Source organism: Camelus ferus, chromosome 7 (genome assembly GCF_009834535.1).
Source record: "Camelus ferus isolate YT-003-E chromosome 7, BCGSAC_Cfer_1.0, whole genome shotgun sequence".
Taxonomy (NCBI): Eukaryota; Metazoa; Chordata; class Mammalia; order Artiodactyla; family Camelidae; genus Camelus; species Camelus ferus.
The window spans coordinates 73,502,368-73,526,011 of NC_045702.1; the positions used below are offsets into that span (position 1 = coordinate 73,502,368).

Sequence of the window (23,644 nt, forward strand, 5' to 3'; positions counted from 1 at the left end):
CGTTTTATCCCTAGTTTGCAGTAAAGATGTACGTGGTGCCTTGTCTTGGTAGCCACACACCCACTGAACTCCTCCCATGCCCCAAAACCTGTACATATGTGCAAATCTAGAGCATGGCAAATGGAGTAGAAAGAGTAGGTAGTGGAGCTTCACTCATTTAAGTGAAGAGAAGTTCTCATTCTTATCACAGAGAATAAATCAGATTCAACATTGCAGTGATCACAAAGCCAAAAGGGAGTTAACTGTGTCTGTCCTATCTGTCTTCCTGTTCCGAGGAAAGTTTGTACTCACACAACTGCAGAGACATGGCTACCCTGGCTCCTGCTTTTCATGCTAAGCAAGGCAATACAAGGTGCTTCCCAAAGGAAATGAGTGTGGCTCACTTTGGAATCTGACAAAAGAAAGTTTTGATCATGCTGATGAACTTGATGATTTAGGAATGAGGGCCTTGTCCTGATGCTTCACTTTTCTTGACGACAGACTTACTCTAAAGGTTTATCTTGTCCCCCTCAGTTCGTGAGGCCATTTCTGGGTGTCGTGAGGCATAGTCCCCATGCAGGCTCAGAAGCCGGAGCAGACAAGCCAGTGAAAACAGAAAGAGAGAGGAAAAATCCTTGTTCTCTGAAATTCTTCCCTCATGATTCTGTCCCTTGGTGTGAACTCAAGTTGAATTATGACTGAAGTTGTCCAAACTTTTTTCTCTTCTCATTGAACCTTGGTTATTATAAATAAGCAGTTTATGAGGTACAGCATGTCCATACTCCTTTGCAGTAAGACATCACTCAAAGGTAGGATCGTAAAAGTGTCAGGGATCCGTATGGTGTAATGTGCCTTCTGGTAGAACCTCTTTAGAACAGAAATTCCTCTGGAGTTTGTTCAAAATGAGCTCACATGATCAATTTTTCTTTCGAGAAATTAAGAAGCATTAACCCATAATAAGCAATGAGTATTGCACCAAAGGTAGCAATCAGGGGTAACCACAGGCCAGTTAAAGAGCATAATGGAAGAGCAAAACTGTATTTAGTACTATATTTGACATGAAATTATAATCCGTAGCTGATCAAAAATGGACGTTGTACTTTTCACATCTATGGCCTTTTAGCCTGCACTTCTGTTGTTCATTGTTCAGTGTGGAATTCTTCCATTGTTCAGAATTGTAATGCACATGTAATTCATGGCTTATCCCAGATGGGTGGCTGTATTTCTAAACCACTGGTTTTTCTGCTGCTCTTTCCTTGTTAGTGAGCAAGGGCTGTGGTTTGCACTGTCTCCCATTCTAATGGCATAGCCACTAGAAAAGATGGAGTGATGTACAAATATCCACGGCAGCACAGACCTTGAGACTAAACAGAAACTGATGATGGGAATCAGCACACAGGGTCGATGCACAGGATGCTTCATGCTCAGAACCAGAGCTCCGAAGCCTGTGCAAAGGGCTTCTGCTTGAGCCTTCCTGCCTCCAGTCTCCTTTGCCCTTGTCATTAAATACCCAATACAGTCAAGCTGGAAACATGAATAGGTTTAGGAAAGGTTTTCATAAATTCATGGCTGCCATCATGAAAGGCTACCTTGGTTTCCAGGAGAACATCTGCACGTCTGAACACTTGCTCGATCAAGCCCTGGCCTCATTTGCTTGGTCATTGCTGGTGTCCAGTGGCCTTAAAGTACCACCCACAGATGTTCTCTGAAGCACTAGCTTATTTTAGTGAAAAACTAATAAGATGATATGTAAATATTAAGACCTTTTATCAGTGTCTTTAGCATTAAAATCATAAAAGACTGGAAGAAATTTAGTAGCGTTATCATTTAAAATGTCCTCGGCTGTACCCTGGAGGTTAATTTCCTATACCTAGTTCCCATGGGAAGATCATCTTTTGCTGTCTTTACTATAATTTATGTTATGGTCTGATCTGTGGGGAAAAAAATTATCTTTCAGCTGGAGTTTCTGATATATCACATTATGCATCACTTTGCAGTTATAATATATTGATAAAGGAGATCAGTAAATCCAGTTATGTTTGCCATTTTTCACATGTAAATTTTAATTTGGAAATATAATTTCAAAATTAGTATTTTCAGGTAGCTTTGTAATAACTATGGTACTACTTTTATATTTCCAACGTGTTTCTTTTAATAGAGAAATAGCTAAGTAATAAAAGTAGTGAAATAAAAATTAGGTTGGGGACACATTTTTCCCTTGTATTTTAGAAATAGATTCAGTCTGATAGCTTATAAATTTATTTCCTTCAGTAGTTTAAAACTTAATGTCCCTGAAATCAGATGGGGTAAAAGGGGGTGGAAATGTGAGAAGTGAACTCTAAAATCAGTCCTTGATTGAAAGTTATTTAGTATGTTAAAGCATTTTGTTGACAGCACAAGTTGACAGTGTAACCCAGAGTACTTTGATGAATAAAAATGAGACCATCAGGACTGCAGCAAACTGAGTGTAATTGCTGGATGGCAAGTAGGTCCTAGTGAGATTATGATAATATAAAATGTCACTTTCACAACTAATGGAAGTGTTTAGAAAGGAGTGGTCTTCCATCCCTGATACAGCTCCACCTTTATGATGAAAGGATATTTCTCAATTTGTAATCCTAATCGGTTACACTACATATGGAGGTTTTTTTTAAAAAATAACAATTCTGCTAGAAAACTGATTTGCCTTTACTGTGAAAACACAGATTGCCTGGCAGGGAGGCTCATTCTGCCCTCAGTGAGTGAGACCAGCTGTGCAGGGTACAGTGGGGAACAGCCTCGTCATCCCCTCAAGAGCCTTCTGTTTCATTTTCATTGTTGAATAGCGTAGAACTCTTTATTTGAAACAAATGGAGCTCAGTAAGAAAGCAATCAGAATTTAGTCTTATTTAATTTTTTAAGTTTAATAATTAAAAAAAACATTTTTTCATAGGGCTTTGTGTATATTATAGTGTATATAGTAATAGTATTTTACACTCATATCCATGAACTTTTATATTCTGTGTAACAGATGACATAATTCTCATGAAGGATCTCTATTGCTAAAATAAAACCAATTTTACTTAACTACTTACACGTAACTTCAACTATCCAAATAATTGTAAGTATCAAAATATTTGGACTGGTGTACATAAATCAACACAAGTACTGAATTTTTCACTTTTCACTTCAACATTTGATGACACAATATCATAACATCATTTCAAAAACCTTTATTGTATTTATTTCAGGTTCTATATTGACTTAACTTTCAAATAAGCATTCTTATACTTAGAATCAAAGCTTAATGTTTGAAAATGGTGATCTTTTTTTCCATTCTGATCTAAAAGAATTCAGATTTTTACCTGCATGTGAAAGAAATACATTTACAGACATATTCATATACATAAAACAGGGTAAATCTGTCCACTAAGCCCCATGGATTTTAGAGAAAAAGTTATCATTAAGCATGAGCACAAGATTGGGGGTGAGTTACAATTGTTAAAAAAAAAAAAAAAAGTAAAGATGAATTTTAAAATGCCATAAATGAATTTCAATATTAATTCCCGATTTTCCCATCCAGAACAAGTGCCACCAAGGACCAGTTTTCGAATGGATTCCTCTGGCAAGTATTCCTCAGTACTCACAGTCCTGTGAATGAAATGTCTTCCATTTTGTGTAACAAATCATTCTTCTGAGTAGTCTCAGTTTATTATTAGTATATAGTCACCGTGCTAATTTCACTCACCCACAGAAGCATGTATGTAAGCTAGAAGGCAAGTCTCACAAAGTTTGGCCTAAATGACTGCCAAGGAAACAAACAAAAGACAAAGGAAAATAGTTACATTCATTAACTTCCTTCATAAAATGCTTTAGTAAAAGACTAGATTAAAAACCAGGTGCCAAAGAAAGCCACCTAACTAGATCCATGCTGTCCAATACCGAAGCTTCTAGACACATGTGGCTGTGAGGCACTTGAAATGTAGCCATTCTGAGTTTGTAAGAGTGCTGTACAAAAAAAGAAACGTGTAGTACCTCATTAATTATTTTTGTATTGATTCATGCTTGAATAAAATTTGAGGTATGTTAGGTTAAGCATATATTATTAAAATTGATTTTACCTATTTTTTTTGTTTTCTAAAATGTGGCTACTAGGAAATTTTATATTACCTATGTAGTTTACATATTGTTTATAATGGACAGCACTGGACTAGATAAATAGAAATAGGAATCTAGAGTGTCTAAGGAGATTTGCAATTTAGACATTTCCATACAACTTACTGAAAATTTTGCTAATGTGAAATGAAATTATTTTCACATCAGTTGAACACCTACAACAATTTAATTTTTTAAAACCATACCCATTATAAAATGCTACATTTCAATAATATTTTAAGTTAGGATAGAATATCATAGTTTCATGTTTACAAGGGGTTTTAATAATAATCAATAAATTTACTTAAAAATAATTTTTTTGACCTAGCCATTCTGAAAATACTTATTAGTTGGATTTGGACTGAAATATTTAGTTATTATGGAAATGAATGAGGAAAAGGGAGACTCAGGTTTCCTTACTCTTAGGAAGTGCTTTGAACAGCTGATTAGACCACTGGATTGAAAGCCAGAACACTGAAACAATTGTAGAAAAGAACGTTTCATAATAATAGTACTATTTCAGGTCTGTGGGCTCACAGCACACATCTCTAGAGTGTTTCCATGATGACAGCTCATTATCCATCTCAGCTTGTTCTAACACCCCTTGGAGAATATATGTGCTTGAGATCATTTCATTCTGTAAGTTTCCATGTCATTTTTTTGGGTATGTAGAAAATATGGAAGCTGTTGCTTAGCATTTTATTCTCAAATAATGTCTAAAGTATTTGTTTAGCTTGGTCTGAAATTTTTTTAAAGCATAATTATTTGTATATACTGACTGTAAAATCTTTTGTTGTTTTGAAGAATATCTTATACCCACGGGGTAAATGAGACCTAGTAATTATTGTTGCAAAATGAAAGCCAGATTTAATTTGAGGTTCTAAATCTCAGTTTACTGTCCACAGCAAGCACATTTCTTTAAAATCTCACCTTCTGAATGTACTTTATTTAAAAACAAAAGAAAGAGATAAAGGACCATCTAAATAGCTTAAATTACCTTGATATATGTGCAAGATGATACTTTTTACATTTCAAAAAGTATGTATTACTTGAAAGAGAAAAGTTACAATATAGTTTGAGTATATTTTACTTCTATGCAATCCAGATTTTCAGGAAAAGAACCAATCCAAATATTTTGTTAAATGTCCATACAAGTTATGAAACGATTCTGGAAAATTATGACTGCATTCAAAGTAGATAGATCTCCCATACTACTGCTTGTATTTTTAAAATGTTCTTTATCAAATTATTTGGCATCATTTTTGACTTGAATGTATTTATCATAATTATAAGGTATTTTATTAGCCTTAGCTGCACAGGATGCTCAGGTACAGAGGCAAAATTGTTAGTAGGACGTCCTAAATAATGTAATTTTGAAGCTAAGTGATAACTCAGTAGTAGAATAGTGCTGTGGTTTGTCAGGTCCACTAGATTAGCAAGTATCTTAAAACAATTAAATTCAAGAAACATTCATTCAGCAATTCCTACAGCTGTACATAATGGAATACTATCAGTAGACAGAGGTAATTATGCCATCACCAAAGGAGTGTTAGTAAGAAACAGTGAATTTATAGTTAGTCCCTTTGAATGGACAGCTCCATGCAAAGGCAAGAGAACCAGGGTGTGGAGTATCACAGAAACCAAGAGTAGAAATCACTTCTGGAGAGATACCTTTTCTTGTTTAGAAACGAAAGAAATCAGGGTTCTGACAGGGTTTGTGTCAACAAAAAATGAGACAGAAATCAATCAAAGTGAACAAAGAAAAAAAATGGCCATTGGATTTGACCATTAGGATGTCATCAGTGACCTTAAAGAGAGCAGTTCAGTAATGCCAAGAGATCAGAAACCAGACTAGCAGGAGTTAGTCAATGATGAGAGAGTAGAGACTTCACTAGAGACCGCTCTTCCAAGAAAGAAGTGGATGGGGAGAGCAAGTGGATATTAAGGATGGGGGAAATCTGAGTTTATCTGAAGGCTTTAGTTATTTGAAGAGAATCAAACGGAGAGTGAGAGAGAGCATCTACTGTGTCTAAAATGTGACTGGCCATGTTCATATTACCAAAGGTATAAAGAAAAAAAAGAGAGAAGGGATTCTTCTAAGGCAAAGATGTATTAGTTATTTATCTGGTAATGTTAGATTCAAGCAATAAAAACCTCTTAACTCCTGTTTAACTCATTCTGTATCTGGAGTGCGTAGGAAAATCCAGATGCCAGGGACATATTTAATAACCACTGTTGATTCTTGAGTACTTTCTCATGCTGTCTTTCCTGGATCTCTTTACAAGGAAAAGCCAAAAAATGTATACTTTTTCCAGCAGGAAGAATTGAATGAATTCATCCTCTGGGCCAAACTATGATAATAAGCCCATGGTGCTTATGTTTAATTAAAACATGAAAGGGGATTCAAGTACCAAAATTTAATTGACATGTTTACAGCAGCATTCTGTGTGCCAAATTAATCCATAAAAATGGCATTCTTTGCATTTTTGAAGCTTGGATCCAATTACCAAATTTAATCATTTGTGTTCAGCCACCCATCCTTTTGCCTGAAACTGTGCACAAATCCATGTCTTTCAAAAGCTAGACCAAGGTTACATATTGCATATGAAGCCTCCTGGAGTCAGTGCAAATAAAAAAGAATCAGCTTTTGAAATACTGCTTTTCTTTATTATGAGAGAGTTTGCCCTGCTACCTGGATGTGGCCACCATTTGCTATATTTAAATATATTACCTTCTTTAATATTAATGGAAGCCGAGGATTAATCCAGACTTGTAAATTGCATTCCCATAGCCTGCCACAGTGGTCATGTAAAGTCCCTTCTGGGACGAGTATCTTAAGATGCATTATTTCGTAATGCCTGAGGATCATGGGACCCAACTTATAAGGAACAAGCAATACTGGCCATGGGTAGCCATTGAACACCAATGTCCAGAGTCTACTGCCTCTTCTCAGTCCACTTCACAACCACTGCCTCATCTTGATTTGCACCAAGCAATGCCTTAGAGTACACCTGAAAGTTCTGCAAAAAGTGCTGAGGGAAAAGAATATAGGAAAAGAGCACAGAAACAGAATAAATAAGAAGAAAGAAGAGAAAAAAAATATTGATGGGGGCATGATTGAAGTTCTTGACTTAACAGGGGAAGAGATAAAGCATGATGCCATCATTTTGAACATGTCATCAGGCCAGAAGAGCAGCTAAAGGAAAGTACCAGAAACATCATCTTTGAAGACGCTAACAAAGCAGGAAGGAAAAAAAGTCATGCTTCCAGCTTTTTGCATATAATTTTAGGTATTTTTTAAAGCCAGTCTCAAATGGGCGGGGGAAGAAAGAAACCAAAGAAAAATTATCTTTCTAAAAGCTCTTATTTTCCTTAAACAGCAACCAAAAACGAACAAACAACCTCTGCCTCAAGGCACGATCTATCGTTTAAACTTTTTTTCTAATTGACTATTTCTCTGGTTTCCATGCCCTGCAGCCTCTGAGTTTGTGTTCAAAATTAACAAAGAAATAAAAAGTAAATCACATCTGCAGGCACACTTCTCTAGTGGGTCTCCCATTGCCTCTCTCTACTTGCTCATGTACTGTGAAGGTGGCCATCTCTGCCTGGAAGAATGGAGGGTGAAGATGACATGGTTGGCATATATCACCCTGTATTTGAAATCAGAGTGGTCAGAGCAATAGTCTGGAGATCGAAATGTCCCCAAAATGCACAGAAAGAGGGGAGGAGGATCTATGCCCTGCTCACAGCTTCAGACTTCTCCAGAGTTAAAAAAATTAACTAGCAAACATCTGTGTTTTTTTTCCTAAATAAAAAGGAGTCCTGAGTCATTCATTAAGGAAAAGCTTTCCAGTTGCCCCCAGGAATCACAGTATTCTCTGACACAACTCCCTTCTACGTTGGCACATCTCAAAATTCCATTACTGGCATTGTTACAATTTCAGCATTTCCTTGGGGGAAAGTTTTACTCAGCAAATAAAATGGATCACACAGTAGATTCCTTTTAGAGCTCCTCATGCAATATGGATTGGTGCTGAAGCCATTGGAGGAACAATTTCACTCTTACCATACTCACCAGCAGTGCAAAAATGAGAGTATCTCTGAGCGATGGAAAGGTCTGGTTAAACATATGCTAGCTCTATCATTAATTTTAAGTGTCAGAAATATATCATGCTCTCTTTGTAAGTTTTACATATAGAAAGAGTCCTCTAAGTTTAAAGTCATCTAGAGAAGAAATTGCTGTGAGCATTCGTATCATAACCAAGTTTTAGAGGTTTGAACAGTGAGTAGGCATTATCTGTCATCTTCCCATCTCCCCTCGCCTTTCTGCCTCCCTTGGGAGAGGGTACCTGCCATGATTTTGTAGGGCTGCTCCAGCTGCCTCCAGATTTCCGAAAGTATGTCTCACACCCCAATATGTGATTTTATATGTGATATTGTAGACCTCAGTATAGCTGAGATTAGAAGTCAGTTGAGACTCGTAGAGTGTAGGGCAAAGTTTTCATTTTCCTTTTATCACCCAACTCTAATTAGCTGTTTAATAGGAACTGAATTCTTCTGAGTTGTCTTTTCTTTAAAATATTAATGCCTATACAGTTTGTAAAGGATGACTAATGGATGTGGAGATCCAATTGGTTATTCTTCTTTGAGTTTTGTGTTTGTTCTTGGGTGGAAAAGACTCTGGTTATATGTGCATCTGGTCACAAAAGGGCATGGAATTCAGTGTCTTGGATGATATATGCTAATATACATTTGTACTTAAGTGCCTGATTCACCTTTTTTTCCTTGAAAGCACTAGACACATAATCATTTTATGCCTACATTTCAGAAGTGAATGACTTGCCTTCCACTTTTCACTGGGAATGCACAGCCCAGGTTGGAGGGCCCAGCATCACTGTGCTTAGTTTACTGTATCATGTCAGCAGGTCCACTTACTGTAGAACCTGGAAAAAATTTGCCTGGCCATCACTTACTGAGTCTTTCTCTCAGCTATGACTATTACTGTATATCCAAATGGCTCAGACATAAGCTTCCTGTCCCATGAGGATTCTCCACTGAAATCCCATCCCAGTTTCCAAAACCATTCTGTTTAAGCAAGGAGAATTTAGCTTAATACTTGCTTCTGTCAGTTCTAATACTTCCTTTGAACTGTTAAGGCCCAGAGATCACTAAGTACTTCTTAAGCAAAGGATGGCATTAATAAGTATTCCCCCGAGTTGCTGATCATCGCTTGACATCCTAACAGTGGCCGTGAAAGTATGCACAACCCAGACATGGTTGAGATGTTTTCCCCTGAGGAAGGTTCAAAGGGCCAGGGGCAGGGAGTAAGCTTAAATCATATTTAAATCATATTATCCTTAAAAAGGCAAAAGGTTTCTTATTTTTATTTTAGGGCTGGAAAAAAATTACATTCAGAAGAGTTTCCTGGCTTATTTTTAAAGTACATTTCTGTTCCTCCAGCTAACTGCAGAAAAGTATCCCTTTTCTAGTTTTTTTTTTTTTGAATATGCTCATGAAGTCAGTAGTGAACCTACTAGTGGCTTCTGTATTTTAAAATGCTTTGGGGGATAAGAGTTCACTTAAACCCAGGCAAATTTCTACCCCTAAGTTACGAAAATCCTAAAGGAATTTGTCAGAAAATTAAAACTTAACTCAAACCACAACAGAGCAAAGTTTAAATTTTATCCTTTCTAATTTTCACAAGATTTTAAAAGAGACAACTTCTATTAGGTGTAAGTATATCTGTCCCCACTCACCATACACACACACTAAACAGGACACATTGAGTCATAAACAGCTATTAGTAAGTTATTAGGTAGTACTTTACCAGGTAGTTCCAGGGTGTTACCATCTGTTCTCTCAAATGTGTAAAACAATTGTTCTAGTCACAGTAACATCCCCAGAGTGACAGCTAGTCTTCTTGAGGGCAATCTGTGTTTTCAGGAAAATAAAGAATTACAAAGGCATCATTTTTTTTTTCCACTCAGGAAATTCATGTGCTCCTTCTGCCTATAGTCATACCCTAGTAATGCCCTTGGCTGGTCACTGTTAATCCAGAGACCACTTAACTTTGGAATGCCTACTTTTTTGTTACCATATATTTTTTTTTTTATCCTCTATGCTCTTCACCAACTCTTACAGCACTCTTATTAATCACATCCAAAAAATTAATTTATCATTGGTGTGTTCAGTTCCTCAGGGGGTGGGGAGAAGGCAGGATTCATTACTCAATGGGATCTCCTTTATGCCAGGTCCAGATTATAAGGAGCTGGATGTTCACCTTCGCAGGATGGAGTCTGGATTCGGCTTCAGAATCCTTGGGGGAGATGAGCCTGGACAGCCTGTGAGTTGACTCTTCTTTATTTCCACACTTTGGGTTATGGTGTGTGTGTGTGTGTAAATATCATTCAGTATGGTATCTAAAAGGAAATCTTTTAGTACTCAACATAAAAATTTTTGAGGTTTGTTTTACCTCAAAACATGCCAGTGCTTCTGTGCCAATATATCATCATAAATCAATGCATAGTTCATTAAGAGAAGGGCATTACTCTTTTTAACAATGGACTGGATTCCTCTTGAATATTTCAGTTATTTAATCGTATTGGACCCCTGTTCTCTGGGCAGGAGCTCACAGATAAACATGCAGTATGGCAGAAGATATATGTGAGGAGATGATGCAGAACAGCAAAATAGTGTGTGTTTTCAGTCAAAACTAAAGGGGAGAGAACACATAGGGATAGACACGTAAAATCAAACATAGTCCTACAGAATCTCAGCCAGATTTGAATTAGGGGATTACCGTGAGAGTGTGGGTGTTCATGAAGTCAGCTTCAGTTGGCACAATGTTGAGAATTTGGAAAGGACTCTGGAGAAATTGTATATATTTGTATAAATATATTACTTATAAATTATATTTGTAAATTATTATATGTTAATTTATTCATGAATATGCAGAAAACACAGCAAGTTAGACTTATGAGCATGTATTAACATATCAGTCGTAAAACACTCATTGTAAAAGATGTGTCTTAAATGGTACCCAGTGTGACGAAGTCAAGATTACAAAAGGTTTGAATAAATGACACCCCAAACCAGCTGAGGTACTAGTACCCCAACCTAGCTCTGCAAGGGATAAAGCTCTAAGGCTCAGTTTCCTCTGTAAGATGAGAGTAACAGAAGTCCTCTGTTGCTTTAAGAATTAAAGAAGGTAACCTAGACAAAGCTCTGGATCATATTAGCGGTTGAGTAAATGTTTATCATCATCATCTCTCTTGTTGGTCGATTATTCCAGAAAATAAAACTGAACCACTGACAGGCAGATATCTTCAGGAGGGAAAAAAAGTTAATCTGACATATTAAAGGAATCTGTAAAGGTGTGGCTGGCTCCACCCTGAGTCATAAACTATCAGGTGCTCACCACAAGTCTCCTTATTAGCACAAATTCTCAGGTACAGTCCAGGGGACTCACCATGGACCACGAAGACACTCCTGTTCCAAAGGTGTGGAGGTTACCTTTCAGGAAAAGCCAGAACTGTCTTATTGCACAGCCTTATTCTTAAAAGATACTGAATGAAGGAAACAAAACAAAATCGTATCCAAAATAAAATAGCAACTTAAGATGATCTTCATAGCATTTTGTGGGACACTGGGCACTCCATGCTGAGACTTTTGTGGAGGATTTATGAGTAAATCCACCAGAATCTATTGCACTTATACTGACATGATGCCTCCAACTTACAAACTTCAGAAGTCTCCACCAGAAAGATGAGCCTGTTTGTTCTAGAATGCACTGACTGACATGCCTTTAAAAAAAAACAAAAACAAAAACAAAACCTTACCAATCTATGAGCACCTTGAAAACGAGGGCCATGTTTTGATGGTGTTTGTGTCTTCCAAGCCTAGCATAGAGCCTGTGACACAATAAATGCATGTCAAATGGAATTGAAGAGAGCCCTCCTCATCCAGCCAAAACTGTAATCTGAGCTTCTCAGAACAATAATGATCTGAAGTTTATATATTTTGAGACCTCTAAGTCCTGCAGGCTCTGTGGAATTAAAATGGCCTAGTCCTGGAATCAGGGATGGTGTCCTGGTAGCCCTACACCATGCTTTGCTTAGCTCCCCCAGCTAAACATTGCTGTGCATCAACTAATTTCACATTTAAGAAAATTTAGAGTCCCATCTCCTCTTGAAAATACATCTAGCAACATCAGGCTTGCCTTCCTCCATGACAACAACTGGGGGAACTCAGCAGTGGTCCTTTTTATACTGAGTGTGGGCACAGTTCCCAAAACTGTCTAATGCCTATGTTATTTATTGTGTCTTCCGTCTTTGAGATTCCCATCCCAGAGGATTAGATTAAAAGAAATCAAGAAGATGAATATTTTGTTCCAAAGGAATCTTCAACCAGAGTCAGATCATGGTTTCTACGGTCCCTAAGCACTGAAAATTTGATCAGGTCCATTCTCTTATATATAAACACAAGTGAAAGATTAAACTATAATCAATAAGTCAGTGGAGATACTAAATGACACAGTAGAACAGCTGGACTTGGTTGATATTTTTAGGACATTACATCCCCTCAAAAATGGAATATACATTCTTTTCAAGTGCACATGGAACATTCTCTAGGATAGATCATGTACTTGGGCACAAAAGAAGCCTCAACAAATTTAAGAGGATAGAAATTATTTCAAGCATCTTTTCTGACCACAATGCCATGAAACTAGAAATCAACCACAGGAAAACAAAGGAGAAAAAAAATGACAGCATGGAGATTAAACAATATGCTACTAGAAAAACCAGTGGGTCAATGATGAAATTAAAGAAGAAATTAAAAAATACTTTGAGAAAATGACAATGGAAATACAATCACACAAAATCTATGGGATGCAGCAAAAGCAGTCCTAAGAGGGAAGTTCATAATGATAAAGGCGTTCCTCAAAAAAGAAGAACAATCTCAAGTAAACAACCTAACCTATCACCTAAAAGAATTAGAAAAAGAAGAGCAAACAAAATCTAAAGTCAACAGAAGGAAGGAACTAATAAAGATCAGGAAGGAAATAAAATAGAGATAAAAAGTTAAACTGTAAAATAAATGTAAAGGGAAACCACAAAATTTCTATTCTTCCTATAATGCTTACTTCAATATAGTCTTTGAAATATAAAATTCTTACTCTGCTGGACTCCCCAAACCCCAAGGGCTCATGCTTTGTCTGCTGTGTGGGTAAGTGAGCACCATTCACAGCACCATATTCACCGTCTCCCCCTCTTCGGAGGTGGAAGAGATTGCATTGACTGTGACAGGAAAGGCATGGTGTCACCTGGCTCAGGAAGGGAAGGGTCTAGCTAAACTTGGCCTGGCCAGAAGCAGTAGAATTGTTACTCAAATGGAACACATGTTGTTCAGAATGAAGTTCAAACTCCCAATTTATTTGCATTTACTAACTACTATATTTGCAGATACTAACTACTATATATAAAATAGGTAAACAACAAGTTTATACTGTATAGCACAGGGAACTGTATTCAATATCTTGTAGTAACCTATAATGAAAAAATATAAAAATGCATATATATGACTGAACTTTTATGATGTACACGAGAAATTGACACAGCATTGTAAACTGCCTGTACTTCAATTTAAAAAAAAAAAAAAAAGCTCAAGCGTGTGAATGTAGCCGTGGTCACCATACAGCCTCAGGACAGCTTTCTGGGTCAGTACACAGGTCACCAACCCTTCTGAACACTGACTTTGCACTCCCGAGTGTTTTCTCCTCCATTGTGGGCAGGCATCCAGAGTTTATAAGTCTCAGATTCCGTGTTTTGCTGGTAATCCTCATTATGTTTATTTAGATTTATTCTGCTTTATTCTTTCATTTGCATGATTTAAGACATACTTGGGGTGCAAGTTACAGTTTTGACATTTAAACCGTAAACTGGAAGCCTTAATCTCCCTGAAGCAAGCAAAGTCACAATATAATGTCTTGAAGACCAGAATGTTGCACCTCAGAAAGACCATGTCAGGAAGAGTGAGTCTGCTGTAAAGGTCTCCCATCCTTTCCTTCCTGCTCCCCTCCGGTGTAAGCCCAGGGATAACACACAGACAGAGCTTGCTAGCCTAACTTAATTTCTGATGCACTACAAAGAGAGAGGCGCGTCGAGGTGACTTAGTCCCCAACCCCAGGAGGTCTCATAAATTACATCAAATGGGTTTCTGCCTCCACGTAGACGAGATGGTATTGACATCTCAGGGTGTACACTAAACACGACAACATGGCTTTCAGCAAATAATGAACAGCAGGACTCCAGCGCAGACAAAGCGTATAGGCATTTTTCGTGCAAGAGGAAATACTTTTCACAGTTAAGTAACAATAGAAATAGAAAGAAATAAAAAAAAATGCCACAAAGGAAAGAAAATGGGATCCCCAGCTGTGAGCTGAAAGATGGGAGGTGTCAAGGTGGAAAGGTTTGGAAAACACTGTGGTCGAAAAAGGCCCGTGTGGAGAAAAACTTCATAGAAAGAGAGAGGTGATGCTAGACACAGGCCTTGGCACACGAGTCCGGGGCAGACTTGTGGAGGAGTTCCAGAAGGCAAGAGCCTGACTTCTGCCGGCCACCTTGGCAAGTTGCCCAGGCTGTAGTGCTGGCAGATCAGACCTGCTGGGGATAGACTGGCATTAGGTAGTGGCCGAGAATTAAATTAAATTAAATTAAAAGGATTGCAAAGTTGGTTTTGGTTTTGTTTGTTTCTTATTTTTGTTCTCTTTTTTGTGTTAGTTTTTTCCTCCTTGCTTACTGGGATATCAGCCACTTGAATGTGAATTGCTGTTATTTCATATCAAACATTTCGTTTTGTTCTGTGTCCTCACAGCCTATTAGATTAGAGTTATGGAGTTTTTATTCTTTTGATTTTTAGACAAGGCAGTTGGAAAGACAAGGCCGGGTCAGTTGTTCAGGATGCCGGGGAGTGGAGGGGCGGTGTCTTTCTTGATCTGTTCCCCACAGAGCTCCTCCTTCAGGTCCAAAGCATTAGAGTCAGGATAAAGAGCTCCTCCAAGAGCCATGAGAAAGCTGATGAGCAGGACTGAAGGCCCCTCAGAGGTTGAAGGATCCGGTGAGGTGAGAAGGGAGGTCAGTGTTAACTGGGAAGGCTCACCGGTCAGGGTAGCCGGGGTCAGCAAGACCAGAAGGAAAATGTAGCCTGATGGGTCAGGGAGCCCGGACCATGCACTCGGGGCGAGTCCCTCTGCGGACGAAAGTGACCCTCGTAGGAGGGAGCTGAGGCCAGGCACCAGAGGGAGAGTCTCTCAGTGGACTTGGAATGTGACCAGTGGGACCATGGAATCTGTGACCACTGGTTGGAGTGAGAATGCTCAGAACCTTGGCACTGAAGGTGTGGTAGAGCTACAGACCAGAAACACCCAGCATCTCCTGGGAGCTTATTAAACATGCAGAATCTCAGGTTCTACCCAGGCCTGCAGAATCCGACTCTCTGGGTAGGTGCAGAACTCTGTATTTTAACAAGCTCATCGTGTGATTCATGTGTTCATCCTAAATTTTGTAACTACTGACTTTAAGGGTCAGATATCCTGAGACATGTTTTCAAAAGCTTAAGTGAACATGAGGATATATATATATGGAAGCCAATATGAGTTACAGTGCAAGAAGGAATCAGATTATCCAGTCCCAGGCAGATAGGAAATAAACTAGTCATATGTGTCAAGTGTATAAGGTATTTTCAAATTAAAAAAAAAAAAAAAGCTGGGTTTTTTTCCCCTGTGAATAGACACATAGAGCTAGCTGTGTGTCAGCAGTGAAACAGTGCACAAAGGTGCAAAATGGCCAAAGGCTAAGGAACAAAAGCAGCGTGAGAACCAGATGCAGTGACAGGCACATGATCAGCTATGGAGTCCCAGCAAAGGCAGCTGTTCCTGAAGGAAGGCTCTAGTGTAACTCACATATGCAAGCTTGTGGACAAGCAGCTCTAATGCCTCTTCCAGGTCACCTCGCTCAGCTCAATTCCAGTTTATTCATAACTGTGGCACCGTTTTTTTGAATCAAGGCGAGGGTGGATTATACAGCGTAATTACATAATTAGGTATATACATTTAATCATGTAATACTACATAAGAAATTATATTGAATACATTGTTTATTTGGAAATAAATGTGTAAGATTTGATAGAACAAACTAAAGTTTGAAGATTCAAGCTTCAAGTTAAAAAAAAGAAGTGTCCAGTGAACTTCAGTTTTTGCTCAGATGTCAGCTTCTTGCTGAGACCTGCTCTAACCTGCCCTAATGCCAGCTTGGCCTCACGACTGTCACCCACCCACCCCAACCTCGCTCTAGTTTTTCCATCGTACCTGCCTGCTAGCATACAACATAACTTATGCATTTATTACATATATTACTGTCTAGCTGCTGGAACGGCTCTACAGGACAGAGATTTTTGTTTATTGCCCACTGTTGAATTCGAATTTCTAGCACCAAGAAGTGTCCCTCAACAAATATTTGCTGGATAAATGAATTAATTAGTGAAGAGACTACTTCGTATCACAGCAGTACAGTAGAAAAACAGATGTTTTGCTGGGATTTTCCTTTTAATGGATGATATTTAACTACTAACATAAAAGATAACTTCAAGAGTATCTGTATACTGTATGTTTGCTGTTTTCCTCCAGCAAGAGAGGAATGAGAATTTCCCTATGTGAAGTTTCATTTTTACTATTTTTGTAGAGGGCCCAATTTGCAGCAGTAGCTCTCTCAGTTGTAACCTATTTTTTTGGTTCATTTTCATCAATTAGTTATAGCTTAAAGTTGGTAATTAACCAGCCAAGAAGTTCACTCTTTCTTTGTAACTAGCTATAAACTCTCCCAGTAAGGCATACAGGAAATCTAAATGTTGAAGCATTTTCTTTGGACTAACGCAGGTAAATGAAGCTTTTCATGGGGCAGTGGAGAAACATAAACATTAATTTTAACTGGCTTTTGCACAAAGCACTTACTAAATCTTTGAAGCGCTTCTTAGTGGGTTGAGTCTTTTGAAGAAAAGATTGGAACATCTTTAGAAGGAAATTCATAAGTTCTGATTGGCATGGCAGTAAGGGAAAGTGGAGAGTGTCAGGAGCTCGGCTGACTGCTGGGCTATAGCGGATGGGCACAGCCCCGCCAATCCAAGACGGGAGGTGTGGTGTTCCCTGTGAGAGCAATAATGAATCAGTCATCAGAGCACTAATATCCCAGATGGAAGCAAAGCTACTTCCCACCCATCCAACCCAACCCAGAAATAGGGAAAAAACAGCTGTAGTGGTGGGGAATTTTCATTCCTTTGAATAAAGAGAGCTATTCAGTGGACCAAGGCTATGAAGTCCTCAGGAGAAAAGAAGACTATTTGTTCTTCAGACCATAATTTTGCATATACCTGAGAAAGCCTGAGCATTCAGGTCTGTGGCTGTGTTGTGTTGTTGATGGGCCACACTGAAAAGTGTGACTGAGTAAGAGGGAATCGTCTGCTGGCAAACCTGAAGACTCACTGACATGGTCTTAATGGAGCAGCTCTGCAAATGAGCTGGAACCCATAGATCTGGGATTTGAAAAAAATTAGTGCCTGAAAGAAATCAGTCTGTGAGCAAGGGATCATTTTATAAAGACTTAAAATGCAACCTAAAATACAGCCACCGTAATATTTTCAGGTTAACGGTAACCACTGCCTTCAGATACTGGGAGGCTAAACCACTTGGCAAAAACTTTTCTTTTGAACTTTGTTGTCCATGAGTTAGAAAAATTGTAGGTTAAACAGCAAAACTAAAATATTTAGTGCTATTGTCTTTCCTCTGAGAAAAAAAAAAAAGCCTTACTAATGGACACTAAATTGAGTGTTTCTAATGGGAAGTAGGAAGCCTTATGTTATGCCTTTCATCACAGTCCCTGTTCAGGGAATTATAACAATACATGCATTTCCCAGATGGGTACCTCCACATTTCCTGATATGGTAGCCACCTAAACAGCAGAAGCATTGCAGGGGACAGGAGGAACCGAGGACATCCTTTGTGCCAAGGAAGTGCTCTAAGGAAGTGTTGAAAGGAATGGAGCAAAAATCTGGAGATCTGATTTTTTATGTATGTCAGCTGACCAGGAAAAGCCAACGATGAGTTTTTCTTTGTTTTGTCTTGTTTACTCCTTACCTCCAGCTTTTCAAAGCAAAGCAAAAATTAAAAGATGAAAAACACTTTGAACCTTTATCTGAATTTAATACTGTGCAGCAGCTAGTTTCCCCTGACATTTTTGGACCCCTCACACTGCCGAGTAGAGTAAAAACTTCTCACGCACTATCTCATTCACTTTCCTAACACCTCCATAAAGGAAGTCCTATTATTTTATTTCCCTATTTTGCAGGTGAAGAACTGAGGCTCACAGAGGTTAAAAAGCCACACAAATAAAGTGAAGCCAGGATTTCATCCCTAATTTGTTTCCATTCAGAACCCATGTATGGTTGACAATGGCGTCACATTATTTGGGGTTAAGGGTGATAACTTATGAGCCAGTCAGCTAGTGTCCCCCCAGACTTCATTGCCATCAGTAGCGAGTTCAAAACATTTATTTCTCAAAGAGGAGTTAGCCTCTTCGTTTTTTCAGCCTTTCATTTTTCATTTTTCAACTATATGCTCAGATTTGGAGCAACGAGTAGACTGAGGGAGTGAAATCTCCCACTGAGTAACTTTATATATGTATATATGTTTGAAACATAAATGTCCTTTCCTTCTCACTGCTTCTCCAGATTTTGATTGGAGCTGTCATCGCCATGGGCTCAGCTGACAGAGATGGCCGCCTCCACCCGGGGGACGAGCTCGTTTATGTGGATGGGATTCCGGTGGCTGGCAAGACCCACCGCTATGTCATCGACCTCATGCACCATGCGGCCCGGAATGGGCAGGTCAACCTCACTGTGAGAAGAAAGGTGCTATGTGGAGGTATGTAACTCGAACCAGCAGCAAGAGTTGAGGGTTAGATGGTGAGATGCTTCTGTGAGTCATGGTCAGGACACTTGAAACAACGTTTTAAATTAGTTTCTATACTATATGAGGAAAAAGCCAACCTAGATATTCCAGATGTAACTATGATTTTGAAAGTGCAGATTTTCACCCCACGAATACATTTCCACGGTCTTTGAGGCCAACGTTTTCCATGGAGTCATTAAAAATTTCTAGCAAAGCCTGAGGCTAATTTAAGATGTGATATGTATTCTCTTTGCTTTTTGGTAGATGTGAGTTTTAAGAACATTATAGTACTAAAAAATACAGCTTTTGAAAATATTCCTCATTGTGTTTACAAACGAAGAAACCACAGCATTTTGATACCATAATGAGGCAGCTAGGATGGAAAATTAGCTTCCTTCATAGAGCCTGATAAAAGGTAACAATAAAACAATTACCCCAATTTAGAAAAATATAACTTACGTCACTGTGAGAAAACGCCATTCGTATGGCTCCAAAGTTATGAAACAGATAAATCAGAAGTAATTATTCCCTTTACAACCATTTTCTCAGCTTCATAAAAGACTTCACCAAAGACATACATTTAAAAGTCAGTCCTCGTAGTTTTAATATGATCCAATTTATCTCTCTCTACCTTCTCACCCACCCCCCAAAAAAAGTTTATATTTGTAAGGAATATATCTGTTACAAGCATCACACTGTTGTTTATGATCTGAGCACTCAGGAACGTGGTGGTTATAGTCGCAAACCTGTGCTTTGCCCTGTGAATTGCAGGGGCAACAGCACTAACAATGTTGTAACCTCTGCCCCAGTGGCCTGCTGGCCTCTCTGCTCAGTCCCCGACTGCTCCTCACACACAGTGTCAGTGGTAGACTTAGGAACAGCCTTAGAAAGAACATGAACTCCCTCGTGTTACAGATGAGGAAGCGGCCACTGGCAGCTCAGGTACTTGCCCGGCGGTTGGCAGTGAGTCAGCGCCTGTGCAGAGGCATGGCGCCCCAGCCGGTGCTGCTTGCCTTATGCCGTCTTCAGTCGTCTTCCCCCACCAACCCCATGTCCGATGAATTCAAAGACATTAGACCAACCTTTAGCAAATGTCACTCCCTAACATAAGGAGTCTTCCATATGTGTTATTATCATAACACATTTGAATCCAAAAAAGGGCCACCAGCTAATCCCTGGCTGTGAATGACTAGAGAGGATAAGGTTTATTTGGCAAATTAAAAATCCTTTTCTATTCAAGTCTTCTAGAAACTAGACTTTGAGCAAAGGTAATCACTTAAAAGGGCAAGTCAGAAGAACTGTCAGCCCTCACCAGTAGAGATGCTAGATAACTTGTATCATATGGAGGTTTTGTGTGTCTTTAGAAATTCATGGCAGATTCTTGACCCACTGAAGTAAAACACCTTGAATTATGCCTTATCCTTGGGTGAGATGCCAGGAGAGAGACCGTGTTTGCTTGGCTAACATTTAACTGTCCCCCTCCCTCCAGAGTGATTTTTAATAAAAAGTTTGCTGTGCTGTATATTCTGTAACCCAAAGATAAATTAAAAAGATACCTGATTTACAAGGAAATACACTGCAAAATGCAAAACCAATGCACCAACATAATTTCATGCTACCTTTGCCACCAGCTGATTATTGCAAATTAAATTTTGTTCTAATCAACCCAAGCTATTGGAGTGTATGCCAAATGCTACAAAAAATGTGTTCTTGCAGTTTGTGGGTCTTGTGACTTCCGTGAAGCTGCTCTTTGCTGCAGTTCTTACCAACTTTACCCATTTAGGCTTTCAAGTGCGTTTCAAGTGCATTTAATTTTTGAAAATGTTCTGCTGCAGACTGCTTATTCACACCAGGAGGGTTCCCAAGTTAGCTCAGCCCACTCTTCCTTGAAAGCTTCATGAGTACCAAAAACGATTACGTTCAGCAGAGGATACTTTGATAGTAAAGTACATGCCTAGAAATAGGATGGAATAGACTTAAAAAAATAGGCATAGGAAGACAGCCTTTCTTCATGGCTGCCATTTCTCCAGCAGTGAGAAAGGGCAGCTACAAATGGATAGGATGGTGGAGATGCCATTTTAAGGGTTCTTGTTTGCATTGTTACTTTACTTTCCTAAGCAAAGGCAGTGGGACGTGCAAGCCTAGCTTACAATGAGACGGTTCAAAGTGGGGAAATGAGAGGTCAGCTTGTGAAGAGACAGATGAAGAGCCACAGGGCGGGCAGCGTTGCCACCTTCTCACACAATATAACAGAGAAAGAGCTGGGGGACGGAGGTCGGGGAGATTTTACCCTTCAGCCTTATGCTTACCTCAGTTGGTACAAATGTCCTGCCTCACCTCAGAAGACACAGGCACTGGTTTCCTAGTTGATGCTCAGGAAAAAAAAATCACTGCAATTATGAAAGATACAGACTGATTAGTTACATGGGGTAAAAAAATTCAAATAACACAAAAACCTGCTCCAGATGTTAAAATATTGTTTAAAACAAACACACTAAGTATTGCAACATTTTCCGTTAGGCAACAGCAAGCTACATCCTCAAAAGTGAGAAACCGTGGAGTAAAGGAGGGTAATAGCCAGTGATGTATCCAGTTTTGTTTACCAGATAATTTTAGCCCATATCTTGCACCTTAAACCAGTTTTGAGAGATGTCTTATCTATGCCACCAGCTCTGATATTTAGTTGTTTTTTTCCCCAAAGATAGAAGAGTTGCTTTAATTATTACACTGAAAATATAAATATTTATATGTTTAGTAACTCAGCTTTGAGATGTTCAACATAGTGACACATTATTTTAAATACGTACTCTTTGTCTGAGAGGAGTGTCTCTGAGGAATTTCCTAAAGCGTAGATCTAGAATTGATGTGAAAGAAACTTTTGTGACTTAATCAAAACATGTTAAGAGTCCATCTTAAAGCTATCAGCATCTTTTTTCTAACACCTAAGGGAAAGTCTAGTTCTTGGCCTGATGCGGAGAAAGGGAAAGTTTCCTTGGCTGATAGATGAAAAGTTTAGCCAGTATTGAGGGTGCTGGTGAATTCCCTGCTCCTGGTTACTACACTTTTTGTCAGTTCTAAATGCAGTCCCTTATGCTTTGTCTATGAATATGTCACCCTTTGAATTAAGTTGTCTGCCTTGATGAGCATAAACCAGGAATGCACAGACTCAAATGCCTGCCTGCAGGCCAGCCCCCTACACTGGCCATGACTGTGAGCCATTCCTGCTCCATCAGGCACGGTGAGGCTGCACATGCCTCTGGACGCTCCAGCCCGCATGTCCAAGCTCTGTCTACACACACACCCCATTGACTCAGCTGTGCTCTAAGACAAGACATGCCCATCTGTGGTGCTGTCATCCTGCTGGGGGATTGTCCTGAGAAGAGACCCAGGCCACACCCTGGAAGCAGGCAAGGTCTGCTTGGTTATAGAATCCTAGAGTCCTGGTACTCAGTATGTCATCTGGAAGGGAAACAAGGGCTCCAGTTGAACAAGTCCCTTTGGCCCAGCATGCTCCTCACTCCATGGGTAAATTAGTAAATCAGGAATTTTCAAGAGACACTGGGGAGTAGTTGGAACTGTGATGACTTGCAAACTCCAAACTCAGTCTAGGGAGCAGCAGTTGCCTCACTCTAGTGGACTATCACCAAATATTTCAAGAGAAACTGGAAATCCATCTTTCTGTAAAAATCTTCCTATTTGAAAACATTGGCAATTAATCTTAACAATAATTAAACAAAGACTAGGTCAGCACTGAGCCAGAATAGTAAATGGATCTGCAGACCAAGAGCACCTGCTGGCCAGCAGTAGACTGTTCCAGTCAGCACAGTGATGATTTCTAGTATGACTGGTGAGGACAAAACAGAAGCATAACCTAGAAATGAATGATTTGACTTGAGTAGATATTAAGTGACTGAATTCCGTACACCCATTTGTGTGCAAGCCAGAAGGATGAGTCAGTGGTTCTGGGAGTTAGTGAGCTAAAAAAAACAGTGCATGATATTTAGTTACTTTCTGACATTTTACTATATTATTCTAAAACAACGTTGTCCATGTCCTATATCAGAAAGGGTTGTTGGAGAAAAGAAAGTCATATTTGGGTCCAGAGCCAGCCAAGTAGAAAAATGATGTGAAGTCAACTCTATCCATCAAAGTCAATGATTGGAAGTCTTCTTAACTCCCCGATTTTAAGTGTGCTCACGTTGTTACAGATAAAGAACTTTGTTCTAGAGGGTGAAACAGACTTCCAGAAGCAATAGGAAAGTATGCTGTTAATCTGTTTGACTCACCCAGTGACCACTCACATTGAATGAGGCAATGATTTTCTTTTCTTTCTCCCTCTAGAATCTGTGGCACAGAACGCCGAACCATTTACTGCAAAGACAGACAATTTTTCTTTGTTGCTGCTTTACTGACAGCCACAGCTCTCAACCCCCTAAAATATGACAGCCAGAAAATGAAATCTCTCTTGTCACTGCCTATGACATTTAGTTACTGATTTGGTCCAATAACTCAGGGAGATTTTCAATTTAATGT

General features: G+C 39.0%; 1 protein-coding gene across 5 annotated transcripts in view; it reads left to right on the plus strand.

Annotated features, from left to right (window-relative positions):
- Window positions 1-23,644, plus strand: part of MAGI2 (membrane associated guanylate kinase, WW and PDZ domain containing 2) — a 1,116,223-nt gene that overhangs the window by 970,585 nt on the left and 121,994 nt on the right. For 4 of the 5 annotated variants that reach the window (XM_032484131.1, XM_032484133.1, XM_014559732.2 and 1 more), the window contains 3 exons: window positions 3,542-3,583; window positions 10,365-10,456; window positions 18,892-19,084. In XM_032484131.1, the coding sequence (XP_032340022.1) occupies window positions 3,542-3,583; window positions 10,365-10,456; window positions 18,892-19,084 (327 nt within the window). The remainder of the gene's footprint in view (window positions 1-3,541; window positions 3,584-10,364; window positions 10,457-18,891; window positions 19,085-23,644) is intronic. The other variant, XM_032484132.1, reaches the window with a different exon arrangement.